General features: G+C 39.7%; 1 protein-coding gene across 14 annotated transcripts in view; it reads left to right on the top strand.

Moving 5' to 3' along the window:
- The window catches only part of LOC122350625 (nuclear factor 1 X-type-like), an 83,022-nt gene that overhangs the window by 18,125 nt on the left and 45,111 nt on the right, over positions 1-19,786 (top strand). Inside the window, exons 1-2 of one of the 14 annotated variants that reach the window (XM_043247285.1) lie at positions 18,741-19,102; positions 19,265-19,504. The exons of 10 other annotated variants lie outside the window; for them this stretch is intronic. In XM_043247285.1, the coding sequence (XP_043103220.1) occupies positions 19,502-19,504 (3 nt within the window). In that variant the 5' untranslated portion in view covers positions 18,741-19,102; positions 19,265-19,501. Of the gene's footprint in view, positions 1-12,593; positions 12,666-18,740; positions 19,505-19,786 lie in introns of those variants that run through there. 3 more of the 14 variants (XM_043247286.1, XM_043247283.1, XM_043247284.1) reach the window with 3 other exon arrangements.

Here is a 19,786-nt window from a genome sequence, read left to right as displayed (position 1 = left end):
CACTTCACTTAGCACAACTGTGTAACAATGGCGTCTTTCACAGCGGTGACCGCGCTCTCGAATCCGTCTCCTCTCTTTTTTGCCCGTTTAAAGAGAACTGGCATTCTGGCCCAGCGCTGTTGTAATTCGCTAAAGCTGTGCGCCTTTCTTTGGCCAGAAATAACCAACTTCCACTGAAAGGTCATGGTCAAATCGAGGCCAGCGCAAGCATATGGTTTTGTGCTTTTATGCTGGGTCAAGCCTTTTCTTTACTGTTCATAATTTAACTTTAGGGTGAAGGACCTCGGGGTGAGTAAACATGCTTTAAATCAGGGCTATAAAAAATTGGCTTTCGTACGTAGAATGAATAAAAGCACTAATGCATTATTTTATTTTTCGCTTTCTTTTACTTAACTTTTATTTATTTTATAACCGTGTACTTATTTTGATTTGAATCCTTTTTAAATTCAGATGTTTCACTGTGTATTCTTTAAGAGAAAGAAAACTCCAAAGGCTGCAAAAGGAGTCTATAAAGGCCTTTCGGGTGAGTGTGTGTGAGTGTGTGTGTGTGTGTGTGTGTGTGTGTGTGTGTGTGTGTGTGTGTGAGTGTGTTTGACGAACCCGTGGCTCTCAGTGTAGGTGATAAATGGAGGGTTTAGAGCAAGTGTTTATAGTAGCACAGTAGCTGAAGAGGCCTGCTATACTGATGGGCCTGAGACACTCAAGGTCGATTATTTCTGTCCTACAGGCTGTGTGTGTGTGTGTGTGTGTTTGAGACGGGTGTATTCAGCAGGCTCACAGTCAGTTGGCATCTATGACCGCAGCTCTGCCGCTCTTGTTGTGTTTTGAGTAGCGGTCTGTGCTGTAAACTGTATTGAGCATGCAGATGCTAATAAAGTAGCTTTTTTGTTTTTAACATTGCGGGCTTCTACAAAACTCGCGCTGACGCAAATTCCTCGCGCCGTTGCCGTGGCGTTCGGTCGCTCCCCGTATTGTTGTTTGGCCTTTGGAATGGATCGTGCGGAGCAGGGCACCGCAGGCGGGAGAAAACCCGACAACAAACCTTAACATTACAATACATTAACCTGCCGGGGAAGAGACCGAGGAGAAGAGAAACGAATAGGCAGATGTTTTTTAGGAGCTATGCGGCATAACCCTCGACGCACAGACCTTCCCAAAGCCGTGCAGAATTTTGCATTGCTTCGCTATGACACCCGTGAGTGCTGTGATCTCGGGAAAAATAGAGCAATTAGTCTTTTCTGTCGTTTATGCAAACATTCCAGTGGAGCGGCTGTTGAATGTACACACACACGCTCCGGGCTCTTGCCATTTGTGAAGGTAAAGCAGGCGCTCGCACATGTGCCATCGCAGGATCCGCGGAGCGATTGCGTTCTGACAATCCTTCGACAAACGCAAAAAAGATGATCGCACGCCGCGCTGTTCTGTTTTCACAGATATTCGCTTTATTCACATCTGGCCATTTGAAATGTTGGATAAAATGTCTGGCTCCGTTCCAGAGTCTAGTGAGCTCCCTTGCTGTTTGCTACCTGCTTAGGCCGCCGCCTTCTAAGGTAATACGCTAACCTTGCGTTTGTAAAAACCAAAAACCAAAAAAAAAAGATGATGGGGAAAGAAAAGATATGAACTGTTCTTTATTGGTGTAGTGCATTTGTAATAATAAGGTTTCTGTTGCTTGGATGCCATTCATAAAGCATTTATTTGATTAAACTTGCTTCGGTTAGAGATACAAAATAAGATGTTTCTTTTTTACCAAAGCTTTATTTGATAAATACAATAAACACAGTTACATTGTGAATGATTACTACAATTGAAAATATCTGTTTTCTATATGAATATATTTTAAAATGTAACTTATTCGTGTGATCCGTCAGAAACCATGCTTATTTATTGCTCAAGAAACATTATCAGTGCTTAAAGCCTCGATGCAATATCAGGATGAGCAGAAGGTTCAAAATGTTTTGTGACATTATAAACATCTCGTCTGTCCCTTTTAATCAATTTAATGCGTCCTTGCTTTGTTAAAGCAAAGCATTTCTCTAAAAAAAAGTTTTGAACGGTAAAAGACCAAACCATAAAAATCTTGCTAAGTTTTGCAACGTTCTGTCACCTCAATGCGCGAGCGCAATTAACATTAACGACCGCTTTAATAGTGAATATTTCATCGTCATCTTGTCAACACGGTCAGCGTGTGAGAGATGTGCCGCTGCGAGCATGTGTCGTCCGACCAAGGTGCGTCCTGTAATCCTGTGTAATCTGGCTCCGGTCTATTAGCGATTAATTGATTGCGATATCTAATCCGAACGGACTATTATTTATGATGGTTATCATCGAAATTGCCCGTAATGGCAGATAATTACGGCCAGATGTGGTCAATCTGAGATTAGCTTTTAAAGTCAACACACATTACAGTAAACCATCGCAGATGTGTAATATGCACACACACCCTCCCCTTTAATCTAAGCATCATGTTTGTGGAATGCAAGAACATGCGCAACTCCACTTTCTCCTAACCTCAAATGAAAGACATTACCCCTTCTGAAGACAAACACACACACACACACACACACACACACTTGCTCTCTCCATCGCTACATTAATGCTCATCGTCAGTATTTTATACAGTACTTGTTAAATTAATATTTACTCTTTAATTTAGTCATTAATTGCTATATTTTCTTAGTTGTTTCTCTTATTCTACACAACTTGCTTTTATTTTTGCTTATATTTTTTGGAGCTGTTAGTTTTGTCGATGGCGGATCAGGCAGATGTGCAATGGAAAGGTTGCCGGGATGTTAAATGTTCTTCACTTTTAAAAGCGTTTAGTTCAAAAAAGCTAGTGAGTTGTAGGTGAACCAAGTAGCCACCTAGCATCTATGCAGATCACCTTAGCACCTTGTTGGCAAATTTGACAAACTTTTAAAATGTCTGTTATGGCGTACCCAAACCTAATAACTACCTTACCGGCTATTAATAAGAAGCAAATTATGAATTTATTGAGGAAAAGTCGTAGTTGTCCGTTAACAAGTGTTGCACATTTTAAAAATAGTAATAGGTTACTTATTTGTATCTTGTAAAATTGCATTATTTGTAATGCGTTGCCTCCAATGCTGGTTACACAGAAAAAAAAAACATATTTGTGTAGTATTTCCTTTCTTTCAAGAGTGATATCACAAATAATGATAAAAAAAAGCAAGTGACACATACAGTGAACTGTGGAATTTTTAAGTATGGCTGAATTTTCATATAAAAGATACTCCAGTAACCTCTAAAAATCTATTATTAAAGCGTAGGTGATGCTCGATCACGAGCAAGGTCGTGATTTAGGTTTATGAGGCTAGATGCAGATCAGCGGCGGTGTCACCGTCACTCTGTGGATTTAGGGAGGAATGTGGTGAAAAGGGAGGGATGGTGGTTTTTAAACGAGTGGAGAGAGCGATGGCGGTTTTTAAATGAGTTCAGGGAGGGATGGTGGTTTTTAAAGGCGTGGAGGAGGTGATGTTTATTGACTTGCGGACCGCTGCAGCCATAGAGCATTACTTAGAAGAATGGATGGCAGTGGTCCAGGGACACAGAGAGACGCGGCACATTCGTACAGTATGAGCACATGTGCGCGCTTAACACGTAAAACTAATCAAGCTTTGTAACTTAAACGGGAAAGAGACCAGGGTGAATGTAGAGAAAAAGCAGTCTCCTGTAATCCCCCCTGTGTTAAACAGATGTTTATTTTGTTGTATGGTGTTATAAATGGATGCAGGAGAAGTGGTGCCCGTTTCCTTATTGGGAGCATTTACATGGTTTAACTGTTTCACTCTCTCACATGCTAGCTCTGCTCAAACCTAATGAGCTGCCTATGTAGCCATGATTTTAAGGGGTTAATAAAAAGTAAGAATATGTGAATATGCAGAGCATTCAAAATCATTGAATCTTGGTGCCTCAGAAGGTAGCTCCCTGTGTAGGAAGCAAGGTGGACCACTATGTTTCTGAAGTTTTTTGGGTAAATCTGTGAAGTTCTCAGACACGCTGAGATGCGTGTAGACGCCTCTTGGCAAGTGAGCAAAATTTCTGTCAGTGTTTTTAAATTTATGCCAAAATGTGCAGACACGAAATACAATTGCATTTGATTTCCACAGTTTGCGATTAACGTGCAGCTGTTTACTTTTCTCTTGTTCCCTTTGGAGGTATAGGATTCGTCAAAGCGCAGTCTCATCACAGCAGTCAAATCTCTCCAGGCAACTCGAAGCAGATTTGTTGGTAAACTGCTACACGTTGTGCCAATTAAAATGATGAATTGTGATTTCTGTTTATGTAAGTAAGCTAATCAGGGCACATCTGTAAACAGATGACTGCTGTCAGTGTTATTGCCCATCTAAACAACAAAATTTGAAGGATTTACAACCGAACCGCAATTCTTTTAAGTGCAGTGCAATTAAAATGCTAGCATATAGCATCTCATAGGTGCGGTGTGTGAATTTCTGAACCACAAGTGTTCTGTAAGGAAACCTTTAAAGAGAGACTGGTCTGTCTTCAGAGATGACAAGGTTGTTAATCGATGGCGTTTGCTTTTGTTGAAACCATTAGCCCACATTTTCAGCTAATTAAATAAAAGAAAATCATGTTTTGAGACGAAAAACTACATTACCCATGATTCCAAAGTGAAACATCTACCAATCAGAGAACTGCAATTACTTCAATATCCACCCATATATGCACATTTTGCTATAATCTCAAAATATATTGGTTTTGTGTGCATAATGAAACGGTGTCATATTTCTCCATAGTTTGCGATTTGACCGAGTTATTCACAAAGCTTTATGGGATTGTAGTTCTTTCGCTTATTTGAACCATTTTTTCCTCCATTTTTCTTTTTTTCAAATGCTTTATATAAATAAAAATCTGTAATGTTATCATTCACCTTGTTGTGGTGTAGTTTGGTTGATGGCTGTTTGTCTGACCAATGCTACACAAAGCATTGGGGAAACCTGTTTGAAAACGGCCATTATTGTTGGAGTTCTTATGAGAAATCTTATGCACTTATGAGAAATGTTGTTGAAATATCAGTCACTGCAGTCACTAAATGCCTCAGGCTTCCTGCTGTCGTTTTATTCAGTAAACTATCCTCAGTGAATCGGGTCCGGAGCGGTGGTGTGACTCGGGCCGTGTGGCGCGCTGCCAGCTTCCAGCCTCACTCCCGTGATATGTGTGTTTAGACTGGCTTTCACCGAGGTGGTAAAATCCAGACCTTAACCTGAAGGCATAGCACAGTCAGTCCTCTGAGTTATGCCAGCCTTTCACCAATGCCGCCCACCGCAGGAAAGAGAGAGGGGCAGTATTTAAAGGCTCGCTCGAAATGTTTTGGCAGGGATGTAATTGTGATCTTGGCATTGAATGCAGGCTCAGTCTAAGGAACTGGGTCATGTTCGGGTTAGCACTTTTGCAGCGTCTGCTCGCATACTCTCAGAGAATTACTAAATGAGCTCAATATCTGGCAGCGCCTGACAAAGCTTATCGTTACTCTTGAGTCGGCCGTCAAGGAGCAGAGTTTTATGTGCGCTTTATAATTCGCAGAGGAGTTCGTGGTGATGTCATCAGCTCATTACGGCTGGCGTCGGATCAGTTGATTCACGAGCGTTTCGTAATAGGAAGAGATCACAGGATATTGGTGGAGGTATGTTCTGGGATCAGTCAAAGATGTTAGACTAATTCTACAAGCGAGGTCAGATACCGATCCCGAGCATTAGCGCGAACGCGGTGCTAGCTTACCTGTATGACAAGGAACTTTTGGAAGCCAGCTTTTTTTCTTTTATTATGTTAACATGTCGTCCTTATCTCCTCCGTTGGAAGCACTTGTTATTCTCTGCGTACAGACTCTGCGCTCAGGTTACGCAGCTCGGGGGCCACTTTTAGAAAATGCACAGTGAATAAAATGACCCGATAATTCATCTGGGTTTAAAATATGCAGTTACCATTGACGGATGCCTTTTTTATCGGCGTCGTTTTTTGGAAGTTTTTTTTTTTTATCAAGAGCTTGAGCCACGAACTAAACCAACGAGCTCTGACGATTTGAATTAAAACTAAATTTTGAAATGCAGAAAGACGACAGAGGGCGAGTGAATTAGAAATGTACTTGATGCACTTTATGAGTGTAAAACCTTTTATTACATTTATTGCAAAATATTTGTAAATATACAAATTAGCGGTGAAATTGTGAAAGGAGTGGGTTGGTCATGTGTCTAAATATCTGTTTCTTGGTGGGCTATGATTGCATTGTTTTATTTGGCTATAAAATACGTAAATCCAAACCAAAACAAACAATACGTAAAATAAGCCATAAGCAAGTGTCGATTGATAATTTTTTTGAAAATTCATAATTTGAACTCATGCTTGTTTATATGTTGTTCCTAAAAATCCAAAAACGGATGAGATGTGTACTTGTGAAACATCCTTCACGATCCCGAAATCTTTCATTTTAAGAGTCCGTTTTTGAAAGGCGCTTTTCTTTTTTTCCGGAACAGTGATTTTAACATGTAAATCATATGTAAATATTGTGAATACTCAAGCAAATTGACTATAATTGATGTGTACATTGCAAAACCTTTACCCCGTCTGCAATGCAAAGAAACCCAACACACACAGCATGCAACCATCAAGCACGTTGCGATAAAACCCTTGTCTATTTGTGTTTTGTGTTGTTTTATGTAATACATACGCAAACAAAGCATAATTTATTTTTACAGTTGTGCTGTAGATTCAGTAGCAGTATTTCAGCGCAGACGAATAAATCATTCCGTTTCAGATTTTTTTATTTTTTTTTTAATCTTGATTTCCAGCCCTAATTACATTAGCTGGCCGGTGTGAGTGTTTTCTTTCATTGCATCTGAGAGGTAAGGCCTCCGGTAGAAGCATTGATATGCACATATTGGATTTCTTAAGGGGATGCAAAGGAATGTTAACCATATTATCCCACTTAGAGGCTCTTCAGGTTGCCAAGTTCTGTCTTGGGATCTCGGGAACTTTGTGCATTGTGCTTGCCATCCCTCGCTAGTCCTCTCTGCAGTCCTATGCATCTGAATTTGTACGGTTGCCAGATATTATCGGTTTGATCAATGTCTCGCGCTCCTAAAATGCACCTTGCAGGGTTTAGGTATTTTGTTCATCTTATCTCAGAGAGTCTCAGAAACACAACACTGTGCGTTTCATGCGGTCCGTCGAGGGGCCGGGACGGGGCGTCGTGTAATTTTTACTCCCAAACTCTGTCCTCTGGCATACGTCCATCGCCACACCCCATCGGCGTTTAAAGAAGTCGTTGTACAGTTGTTGATTTTCGGCGCTGGAACTCGAAGTGCTGTGAATGTACTAGGTAAAATCCCACAAAGGGCTCAACGGAAGAAACCGGATCAGGCCCTTGGGTACTGCGGCGAAGAACTTCTCTGTTCTCCGACCGGACAAATTGTGCATTGAGCTGCTAGAGCGGGCGCTTAATGGAAAAGTTGACCTAAAAATTTACTCATCTGACTGATTTTTTTTTGTTTGTTTTAATCATACTGACGCACTGAAAGTCGCTTTAGCGTGCAATGCCTTCCACTGAAAATGTGGTTTGTTATGAATCATGACAATTGCGTTTAGGTTAACCGGTGTCGAGACGGTGTCACCAAACTAGCATTTGTTCTCATGTCCAGAGAGACTGAGATTCCTCCTTTCTCAATTCATTTCATGTCTTGCACATGCCCTCTTTTTTTTAAAAAAAAAGGGAAAATGGTAAATAAAGCAAAGATTAAGTTTGACAAGAAAATGCAGTTTTAGTTTTTATGCTTTAAACGGTCACGCGTAATTGAGTGCCTTATATAGGATTATATAAATAAATTTACTAGCAGTTTCTAAACAAATATTTCTAAAACTTCTAATTGGTCCAGCTGTATGAAAACCGCTGTATTCAAGTATGCAGTATCAACGATAATCCTCCTGGCAGTATGAAAAATCAAGCATAATTAGTTCTGAATATGTTTGTAGAGGAGTGAGCGGTCCAACTCTTCTTATTTATGTTTTTTTGAGCGTACCTTCCCACAGGTGTCAGGACCATGAGACCTGAGCAAACACGCAGGCCGCCGCAGCCAAGTGGAGGTCAGGTTATAGCGTGCGCTCTGGATTTATATCTCTGCGCTCTGGAGAGAAACTCTGGTTCCAAAGACAAGATGGAGGAAGAGGCCGCGCAGTACAATAACTCCAAAGCGCTTAACTGCAGTAACTGTAACTTCCTCTTTACTTTGTGTAAAACTAGTTACCCAATTAGTGCTGCTGGTAATTACTCTTCCTCGTGCTTAAGGATTTTTCAACATCTTAACTCATTCAGTTTGTATACAGACATCAAGCTGCTTTATTAATAGTGATCGGATTTTTAGCCAGTGAGTGATGTATGGATGAATCAATCTTAAATTAAATTAAATGGATGAAACTGGTCTATATGGACTAGAATATTACGCTTATTTTACTTAAGCAAAAAACACCTAGACGGACCCACAATGCCATAGTACAGACGTTGCCAAGTTTTGCATGGGTTCGCACAACTCACATTTTCCTCAAAAACGATTGCATGTATTTATCTAGCCCCTTTTTGTATAGCATTTGCTCTTGCTTCTGTTCATCCGTTTCCTTCTAGGTTTCGTTTTGAGAGACCACAGATGAGGTGGTAATGTCTTGACGTGTATGGAGAGACTCTTTCTGGCTCTGGTTGTGTCTTCAGGGCTCTCTAAAGAGCTCCAGCTGTTTCAGATTTTGTTTCCAAGCTCTAGCAAGCGTTTTTTTTTTTTTTTTTTTTTTTTTTTTTTTTTTGAGTGGATGATGATGACAACGATGGTTGTGGTTGTCATAAGAGGAACAACCGCAGTATGTGCATGTATGTATATGTGTGTGTGTGTGTGTGTGTGTGTGTGTGTGTGTGTGCATACAAGCAGGAGTCAGTGAAAGGCACAAGTAAAGAAATTAAATTTTGGGCAGAACGCTAATGCAAAATGCCAGTAAACACAAACAGCACTTTCTCCCTCTCCCTTATAAACACACAAATTCTTACCCCAGCTGCATATGCGCACACACACACACACACACGCACACGCACATTCCCTCCTCCTGGATTAAGCTTACTATAATGGGAAAGCCCTCAGTGCATGCAGTGTTACCCTCTCATTACCACAGCACCTGTCCTGAACTGACAGAACTAATGCCGGACAGCTCTTAATGAGAGAAAGCGGCTGACAGATGAGACAAATACTGACAGAGAGAGAGTTCACCGTCAGAACTGTAACGGAAACGATTTCTAAACTCGCTAAGTTTCTGTTTTTACTGTACGGTTACCGTAAAAAGTTTAAGGTCTGTTTAAGTCTCTTCTGCTCACCAAGGCTGCATTTATTTGGTAAAAAATACAGGGAAAACTGTACTATTGTGAAATATTATCACAATTTAAAATAACTGTTTTCAATTCTCAACTACTTTAATATGCAATTTATCCCTGTGATACAAAGCTGGATTTTCAGCAGCAGCAGTGCCACGTGATTCTTCATAAATCAATCTAATCTGATGATTTGGTGACGGTCTTTTGTTTGTTCTGGGTTCTCTTTGCATGTTATCTTACTGATAGTGATAAAGAACTTGATATTGAGCTATTTATTATTTTAAGACTATTATTTACTTAACAACAAAATCATATTGCAATTATTTCATACAATATCTCTGCCAATTTTGAGAATATTATATTTTAAAAACTGTAACATTTTCAACGATCTCAACAATAGTATGATTTGTGGAATCTTTAAATAGTATTGCTAATACTTTAATATCTACTTTTTAGACATTTAGACACACACACACACACACACACACACACACATAAATATATACTGTATGTGTGTGATTAGATTTTTTTCCTCTATATTTAACCATTGCTTCCTAAACGATTCAGTGAAAACTCTTCCACATCTAAACTCTCCATCCTGTCTTTTCTGTATACGCGCTCCTCCATCAGCTCTATTTTCTCTTCAACAAAGGGTTTCCTCACAGGCATTGTACCTCATTGTGCACATGTGTGAGCGTGTCACGCAGCTAGTGGCCATTCACCCTCACCTTTGCCATTGTGTTGTAATTACATCCAGTCATAGAGCGTGCGTGAGTGTGACTGGTGAGGCATTCGTGTTTTGTGTTCGTGTTGTTGATCTAGGGCTTGCACGGCTACTCGTTTTCTCTAGTCATCCAGAAAAGTAGTGGACTAGTCAGCGAGCCAATGTTTACCTTATGTAAATGTGCTATCCTGCAGCTGCAGAGTGTGTCTGTGCAGCTGAGATTTGAAAATGGTGTCTAAATGGAAACGGAGCCAGCACTGACTAGTCGTAGAAATAGTCAACTAGTTGGTACAACTCATTGTAATGCAAAATTAAGACAAGGTCAGTACAAAGGCTGCAATTTACTAAGAGTAGCAAATAGTTTATTTGCACTGTGAGTTTCTAGCACTGTGTTCGTTAACAGCGGTTTACAGCATTTCAGTATTACGTCAAAATAAAAGCTTGAATAATGATACCTAGGATAATGATGGCTTGAGAGTTTCAAAGGGAAGATAAAGGGTTACTCTACCCCAAAATAAAAACGTTGTCCCAAACCCGTAAAAGCTTTGCTTATCTTCGGAACACAATTTAAGATATTTTGGATGAAAACCAGAATGCTTGTGACTTTTGACTGCCAAGTAAATAACACCGTCGAGGTCCAGAAAAGTGTGAAAGACATCGTCAGAATACTCCGTGTGCCATCAGTGGTTCAATTTGTGTTTTATGAAGCTGTGAGAATACTTTCTGTAAGGATTTACTCTTTGATTTTTATCAAAAACTGCATCCTTGTGCATCATGTCATTACAGTTGAACCGCTGATGGAATATACCGGTGATGTTTTTCATACTTTTCTGGACATTGAGGGTGTAAATATTGTTTGTCAGTCAATGGGACGGTCAAAAACCTCACCGATTTCATCCAAAATATCTTAAATTGTGTTCCGAGGGCAAACTAAGCTTAACAGAACGTTTCTCTCAGATATTAATTTTTGCTCATCCTCAGTATTACGTCACATGCTGTCCAGTGGATGCTCTGCAGTGAATGGGTGCCGTCAGAGTGAGAGTCCAAACAGCTGATAAAAACATCACAGTTATCCTCAAGTTATCCTTCAGTCCATGAATTAACATCTTGAGCAGTGAAAAGCTATGTGTGTATAAGAAACAAATTTATAGTGAAGGTATTTTAACTAGTGGTTAATCGCGATATATATATATATATATATATATATATATATATATATATATATATATATATATATATATATATATGCTCTCATATATGTGTTTGTACTGTTTATATCTATTATGTATATATAAATACAATCACATGTATGTATATTTAAGAATTTTATGCAATGTTTATTTATTAAATATACTTATATTCAAATGTTATTAATATAATTAATAAAATAATGTATATGTGTGCTTTAATATATACACAGTACACAGACATATTATGTAAACAAGAACTTTTATTTTGGATGAAATTAATGACCATAAGCGTTTGACACCACTAATTTGAACTGTTGTTTCTGGCCAAAATACCAGTTCATAATCCATAATAACACTTCCTTCAATGAAAATGACCATCTCCTGTTTTTCTGTCAAATCAAAATTTTTTTTGCTCGATTTTGCTCCTGATTCAGGATTTTTTTTTACTGGAGAAAGCAATTATAGACGCCTTGTATTTTAGCCGGAAGCAGCTGTGTTTGTTACTAAATTGTCGATATATCCATTTAAAATGAAGTCAAGTAAAGATTGTATATCCGAGTGGTTCAAGTGAGAAAATAGGTTTGAGAATGCCTACTTTTACGACGAGAGAAAAAAGTGTGTGTGTTATTTGTTTACACTCGAACTGCTAGTTGAGGGTTTGTGGCTATTTAGCGCATGTTTGTCCATTTGAGCTTTGCACGATTACTGTAAACACCCTAAACGCGAATGCAAATTAAATTTGCCTATAAGTCTTCGTTTTGGTGTCATATTGACGTAATGATACAAGCTGGTGAGCTAAAAAGGTTAATATCATACAGCAAAGCGTAAAAAGATGTGAAGCACGAGTTGGTTTGATAGAGTAATTAAAAAAACGAAATGTAGGGAATTAGAGTTATCACAGGGAAAAAGACAAGTGACGTGACCGGTGTGTGTGTGTGTGTGTGTGTGTGGGGCACGAGAGGAGAAGAGAGAGTCAGGGAGAAAGATGGAAAGAGAGATAGAGTGGCAGAAAGACAGGAGGTGGTGGGTGCCTCATTTGCATAAAGGGTAGGGCACGACGCCCAGTTTAGGAGAAGGGTTGGCACCTCGCCTCGCCGAGTGGCGGAGGTAAAAAGAAAAGACTGAGAATAAAAGCGAGGGTGGAGGGGTGTGCATCGGGGAGCTCGGAACATCTCTAGTTTAAACCCGGCACTTGGCACCGGAGCCGCTGAAATATCAACCATAATTACATGCAGTTATTTACAGGTCGTGACTGGATGTATATACGCTGGAACCTGACCTCCGACAGACAGAGCACCCGGGCCATCCCAGGATGTCGGCCTCACGTCGTGTGCGAACCAGACAACGACAAATGATGAGGCTCTTCCATGTAAATACGAGTTTCTGCCGTTGGCAACCGACCGTGCTGGAAGTTTTCGTTAGCCGTTGTATTTATACGTGTGCGTTTTAATACATGGACTCGCTTACAGTTGCATCTTATTTACATTGATGCGTTCGATTTTCGTCGCGTTGCAGTAGTAGTACGGAGGGAGGACGGTTTTGCTTGAAGACATTGCTCTTTCCTGCGCCTTGGGCTGTCACCGAACGGAGAGAGGGACAATGCTTTAATGAACTTTAATGCGTGTTATCACATTCATGAAACAGTTTACAGAGCCCAAGGCTGTCACGGAAAGATCTCTCAAGGCCACTTTTTTTCTGAATCTTTTTAAGTAATAATTGCTTACAACATCTATCATTACTTTTTGCCCTTGTTGTTATAATCGCTCACGCATGCTGTTTTTTAAGGGAACAATATGGCCTGACATTTTTTATGTTTTATTTCGAAAATGTTGGTCTTGTAAATACCCTAATTTTAACGTTTTTTTAATAGCAAAAATAAATTCATTTTTTTTTACATCACTTTTACCTTACGAACTCAACATAAACTCAATAGAGGATGGCAAAGCGATGCATCATTTTTAGCTGTTGGATGCAGTCGTGAAGGTTTGTGACGGGACAGGCCAAAATCAACACTTTGCTGGGTGGAAGGATACAGATATTTGATGAAAACTACTTCGTTCCGCGCCCTAGGTTCATTTCAAAAGTAGTTATTCGACTTAGAATTCGTCATTTTCATCAGAGCTGTCACAAGCCCCCACAAAAACAAGCAAACAAACAAAAAATGAAATAAAATAAAGGTCTTTGCGGTTGATGATAAAAACATGCTCTGTATGAATGCTCTCTCTCTCTCTCAGTATCAATATTGAGTGTGTTTGGGCAGTCGGAGCGGTTGTATTTAGTCGCTGCGTAAGCGGCTCGATGCTGTGGTGTCACCCCGTGCTCGTCTCGGCATTTTTTCCAGTTTACACTTCATCAGTCTGCTGACTGATCTCACCGACCCAGTCCGGTTCTCTGACACATGTTCCCGCGGACGGAAACACCCTCATTCATATGATGAACGCTTCTACTTTCATAGCGGCATTTAATAGGCGCCTCTAAATAGAAATCGGATTGTTATTATTCCTACAGCCAGGCTCATGCGATAGACTGACGCCTGAACTAGATTAGAGAATCCAACTCGCTTCTAAATGTTTACAGGCCTGTGATGATATCAAACTCACTGCCATTTAGTTTCTTTTTTAAGCTATTCATTTATTTGCGATATGTAAAACATATAGTTAGAATAGTTTTTGATTCGAATTTCGACTCGGAAAGGTCAAAGAGGAAATAGTTGCTATGGTTACTCCCCGCGTTCCAAATCGATTTCCGCGCGCGGCCGTTTTTGCCGCCAGTTGAAAACGCGCGACGTCGATAACTTCCGCTCTATAGCTGGAAAATGACCAAAGCGTAAAATAGCTACACATTATTTCTAAAATCTCGACACAAAATGCACTTGTACCGCTGCCAACGTTTCGTTGCGACTTCCTCTGGGTTGGGTCCGCCGCTGTGACAATCAGAGAAACCTCAAAAGGTGCCTCAGGTGTGTGCTTTTCTTTTCTTTTCTTTCCTTTTTTTTTTTTCTAAAGCGAAATGCGTCTCAACAGCTTTTCTGTATGCGTTAAGAATATTTACCCTTGGAACCGAAATCACATAAATCACTCCCAGGTTTTCACATCTTGGAAACGTTTATAAAACTGAATTAATTCCACATAAAGCACCGCAGCGCTCCAGAACACCTCTCAGAGAACGGGTTTGTTTTAGCAGTCTCTGATTTGTAAGTAAAATATTTATTTGTTATAATTTGACCCTTTGGCTAAAAAAAAAAACTTAACTTAGACTACGCTAGCCGCTCGCTTTCTTTTTGCACAGCCTGACGAAAAAGTATTTTTTAGCCTATATTTATGCCTGCTGTTTAATTAAAAATTAAAGACTTCTCACAGTTTAGATCGCAGATTTTGTTGGTTATCATTTTTTTTTGTTTTAAAACAAACAAAAACATTTAAATAGGCTAGGCCTGCTTTTGAACTGATTGGCAAAATAGCAGATGTATTGAATATTTTACACATGATTTAAACATTTAACTAGTTTATCTAGAAGTTTAAAAAACGACTGTGTGAGACAACAACAAAAACATTTTATCAACGCAGTCTACCTGAAAGTTTATGAAATAAGTAATTAAATTAGGTGTATATATTTAAAATAAATAAGATCCACAAGGGCCACATTAATACTGTTTTTAAAAACGTTTTACCACTATATTTTGATTGTTCATCTATGTCCCCACATGCTATGTCGGCTGGTTCCCAGTTTCTGGAAACAAGCTACATCGTAGGCCTAATTTCTTTTAGCTATGATAAAATTCGATTTCGTTTGTTCCATTTTTGTACTTTAAAACTAAAAAAAAAATTTAAAAAAATAAAAATATATTGAGCACATTTGCAAATTCTGGTGTTCAGTTATCTATGCCAATAGACTCGGTCTTTTTGTGTAGGTTGAATAAGTGCTATTTTTTTTCCCTCTTGTTGTGAAGGTGCGTTTCATTATATTTTTTGGAAAATATTTCTTGCAAAAAATTCCCTAGCTCACGTCAGATTTCTCGTCCGCTTCAGTGCCTGCTCCGCTCCATCCGCAGCCTTTTTCCTGTCTCGCGCCAGCGCACGAGATCCGGTGAGAAGGAGCTCGCGCCAACGCGATTTCAAAAAAAAAAAAACCGTTAGAGGTTTACAGGTCCGTCATGTTGGGTCGTAAGAAAATCATATATTATTTGTAAAAAGGAAAGAAAAAGCAACGGAAAATAATAAAACACATTCATTTTAAAAGAACAGACTGAAGGCCAGAGGTATGGTATTTTTTCTGTAAGTCTCTCTTTACAAACTAACGTATTTTTTGTAGTATTTTCCACTGAATTAGTTTTCTCTGTGGGTGTTACGTTTGATTAAAAGGTATGCTAGTCCTGTGCTAGTCAGTTACGCTCTTGGCTTTGGCTATAATAAAGGGCAACCGCACAAAACAAAGCGTTTAAAAATTATTAATAACGCCGCTGGTGATGGCATACCTTTGACGAGCCCCCAGACACAAACAGCAGAGTAGATATTTGATAAAAACGTGCTAAAAATCTGAAGTTTTGTGAGGTTTGTATGCGATATAGAAACAGGCCATTCAAGCACGGCTTCCGGATATAATGTGTGAGAGCGCGTGCTGCCGATTTTTCTCTTCACGATCTCGGGCTTTTTTTCTCTTTTTCTCTGGAAGGAGCAGGCCTTGCTGTACAGAAACAAAAACACACAAGCAGTACGCAGCAGACTGAGACAGCCTTTCGTAGAAATCTCGCTTCTTTTTTTTTTGGTCTGTCTCTTTCTCAAACTTTTTTTTTTATCTTCCTCTAGCGCTCTCCTTTCTTTCTCGCATAAAACAAAGGTCGCTGTTTAGAGAGGAGAGTGTCATACAAAGATAAGATAGGCTGTGTTATAAAAGAGTTTGAATAAGGGCATTCGGCAGTGAACTGATCCAGAGAGCTTGCTTGCAAACGCCGTTTTATATGCAGTCTATGGCTTGCATGCTAATTTAAATCTCATGATAACAACGCAGAGTTCACGCTGTCATAAAGTTAGCTTCGTCCAAAATTATGTCAGATCTGTTGCAATCATTCAACCAATAATTCAAGCGAGAACAATGAACTTGTTACTGACACTTTTCCCCCTCAGGTCATTTAACGTAGACACTTTCGAACTCTTTGTTTGCGGACATGGAAATTATTTCATGGAAATAAACGTGTCAGACACAAAATCCATGTAGTCTGTCAAACCAAATCAGATACGAACTGTAACAACACGCGGAACGATTGCAGCTTTGCCTACGAAACGCAGGCAAAACAAAATACCAAGACACCTTGCTTTGTACACACAATACGAATTGTGTAGAAATTTCCTTTCATTTGAATTGGAATTATGCAAAGCGAGTTGCTAGCGAATGGAACGTTCACAAAAAAATGACACGCCGACCTGACGCTCGGCTTTGTTTGGTAGGAAACGCTGCATTTACATAGCAGGCGCCTACTGGCAAATGCAGAATAGTCTGCAGCGAGAAGGAGGCTGCTTCACCCGGTGGTCTCGGATAGGCCTGCTGGTCGCCCTAAGGTGTCGCCTAGCCCTGAGAGAGTGGCATATGTTGTGTAAACTCATTGTAGGGATTAAAGCAGATTAAATCACTTTATACGAATTTGCCCAAGCTAGCGATTTCCCTGGCTCTGTGCATGGATCATAACGGATCATTGCGAACAGGGATTGACTGAATTCCTCTAATATGTCGCCTATAAATTGGTTTAAACACTGAACGTTTCGTGTGCTGGCGTGAGAGAGCGTTTCGGGCCGGTTGACGAAACCGTGAGAAGTGCCGTGTTGTCATTACATCTGGTGTTCGTTGATGTACGTGTGCCGTTGCAAACTTTAACATTTGGTTTTCAGTGGCGTATTGAATATTGGCTTTGCAAATCCTGCTGATTTAAATATTTGAACGTGGTAGTTGGCTACTTTATATGAGGACGTTGAAATTGCTAGATTGATTTGCACTAGGATGCATCAGTGAGAATGGATTCAAAAGAGTTAATAAATCACAATATGTCAGTGTTTTCCTGTGAAAGCATGTTTATAGCCTTGAATCTGTCGTAGAGTTCCTTTATAACGGAACGATTTTTATTGCAAATTAATCTATTATCATTATTGGTAAAGAATACTTGTATACTATTTTATAAATATGTGACCGTGGACCACAAAAGTGATAAGTCATGAGTGTAAATTTTTAGAGATTAAGATTTATCGATCATCTGAAAGCAGAATAAAAAAGCTTTCCTTTGATGTATTTGTTGGGATGGGACAAGATTTGGCCAAAAAAAGACAATTTGAAAATATGGAATCTGAGGTTGGAAAAAAAAACACCTGTAAAGATGTAAAAATTAAGTTCTTAGCAGTGCTTATTACTAATAAAAATTTTAGTTTTAATACATGTACAGTAGGAAATTTACGAAATATCTTCATGGAACGTGAAGTTTACGTATTATCCTAATGAATTTTGGCAAAAAATAACTTTTTACATTTTACATATGCCTATACAATTTTAACTATATGTTGTATTTTTGGATATTGCTACAAATATTCCCCAGCGACCTAAGACTGGTTTTGTTCGTTCAGGGTCACATATATAGATTTTGAAACTCTTTAAACAATACTTAATGCTTAATGAAAAAATGAATATATATATATATTTTTTTAAATACAATTTTAAATAAAAATTGGTTGGACTTGAACATATTGGCAAGACATGTTAGTTAATAGTGTGTGTATTAATCAACTATTAAAATGCTCTTATAAAAGCATTTTAATGTGAAATTCTGTTTTGCTTTTTATTGTGTCCAAACATTTGTGTCTGACGCCGTCATGTTCTCAGATAAAGTTCAGAGAGAGAGAATGTTGTTCTGCTGTGGACTACGTCTCTCTCTCTGCTCTTTGTTTGTGCGCCGAATCTAAAGGCAGCTGCTGGTCTGTAGCGTCTGCTGGGAGTTCTGGCCCGCGCGTTCACACGCCGCTCAATGGAGGGAGGGGATGGGGCAAATGGGGACACTGCTGTGCGCTCGCTCGATGGAGGTGATGGCAAGTGCATTGGTGAAAATGGCAAAAGTGCGTGTGTGCATCTGAGCTCGGTTCTTGAAGACAAGAGGGGGAAAATGGAGGTAAATTGGGGTGGGAATGGAATACGGGCGGCACCGCTGATTGGCGCATGTAAAATTAATGTGCTCTGGACTTTGCAGTTGCACAAGATAGGAACTTGTTAATTTGGCAAAGTAAGGAGCCAACCCACTGACCGAACCCTACACCCCCCCCCTCGCTCTCTCGCTCCGTCTCTTTCAACCTCCCTCCCTCCCTCCGTCCCTGCCTCCCTCCCATTCAGCTCTTCAAGCGTGCGTATTGGCTGAGCGATCGGGCACCCGGTGCCAAATAGGTGGGCTCAGCTTCGCGCTGGCACACTCTGAGGCAATGGATAGGAAAAGAGCATGGAGAGGAAGAGAGAGATAGAGTTGGAGAGGAAAAAGGGGAAAAAAAGAAGCTTCTATCGGGTTTGCCAGCGGTCGTACGCGCTCTTCCAACATTGATTCGGTTCTCTCATTTTTTTTTTTTTTTTTTTTTTGCGCTCTCCATTCGCTCCTCTCTACCCCCCTCTCTGTCTCTCTCTCTTTCTCTCTGTCTATCTCCCATTCTCTGTCTATCTCTCGCTCTCTGTGTGTCGAATGCAGAGCACGCATATCTGAACAAACACCACTTACTGCTTTGCCAAACATTTTTTCTCTTTGTTGCGGTATTTGTGTATTTATTTGTGTACGTTTTTTCTCTAACAGTGAGTACAATACTTTTTGGTTATGAGCGATTTCATTGTCCGCTTTCTTGTGTTCATATGTAATATTTAATTTTTGGTTTTGGTGGCTGGCAGAATCCCCAACTTTTTTTTTCTTCTCTCATTTCCCCTGTTTTGTGTGTTTCTCGTTTTTTGTATTTCCAGAGCTGTCACTGTTTGGCTCCTCCAAGACTTTCTGAATTTTTCTTCTTGCTTCTTCAACTGGACATTTTTACAAAATTTTAAACATTTTTTTTTCTTCTACTTTTTCAACGACTTTAAAAACCCTGATATTGTGCACTAAATAGTCGTGGCATGTAGTGTCGAGCTGAGTGCGAAGAAGATATTTCACTCGTTTTTCCACTCCTTATCGGCCAGCAGGGTTTATGATGAAAGTGCAGAATGGTAACTACAGATGCTTTATTTAGTTGTTTTGCTGCATGTCTTGTGCGTTTTGTCTGTGGCGTGCTGCTTGTGTGTCTGTGCCGTGTGGCGATGTAGTTTGGATCAGGACGTGCGGTAGCAGGGGTTGCTTGTGCGGTTTGGCACAAGTGACAGTGAGCAGCTGTTGTGGACTCTTTACGTCTGTCCCTCAAAAACATCATTGTCTGTTTTGAGAAAAGAATCCTTTGAAACACAAAAATGTCGGCGTGAAAAAAAAAAGGCAGAAGAAAAAAGTGAGGTTGC

The sequence above is a fragment of the Puntigrus tetrazona genome, chromosome 8 (assembly GCF_018831695.1).
Source record: "Puntigrus tetrazona isolate hp1 chromosome 8, ASM1883169v1, whole genome shotgun sequence".
In the NCBI taxonomy this organism is placed as follows: domain Eukaryota; kingdom Metazoa; phylum Chordata; class Actinopteri; order Cypriniformes; family Cyprinidae; genus Puntigrus; species Puntigrus tetrazona.
This window is presented reverse-complemented; position numbering and strand designations above follow the sequence as displayed.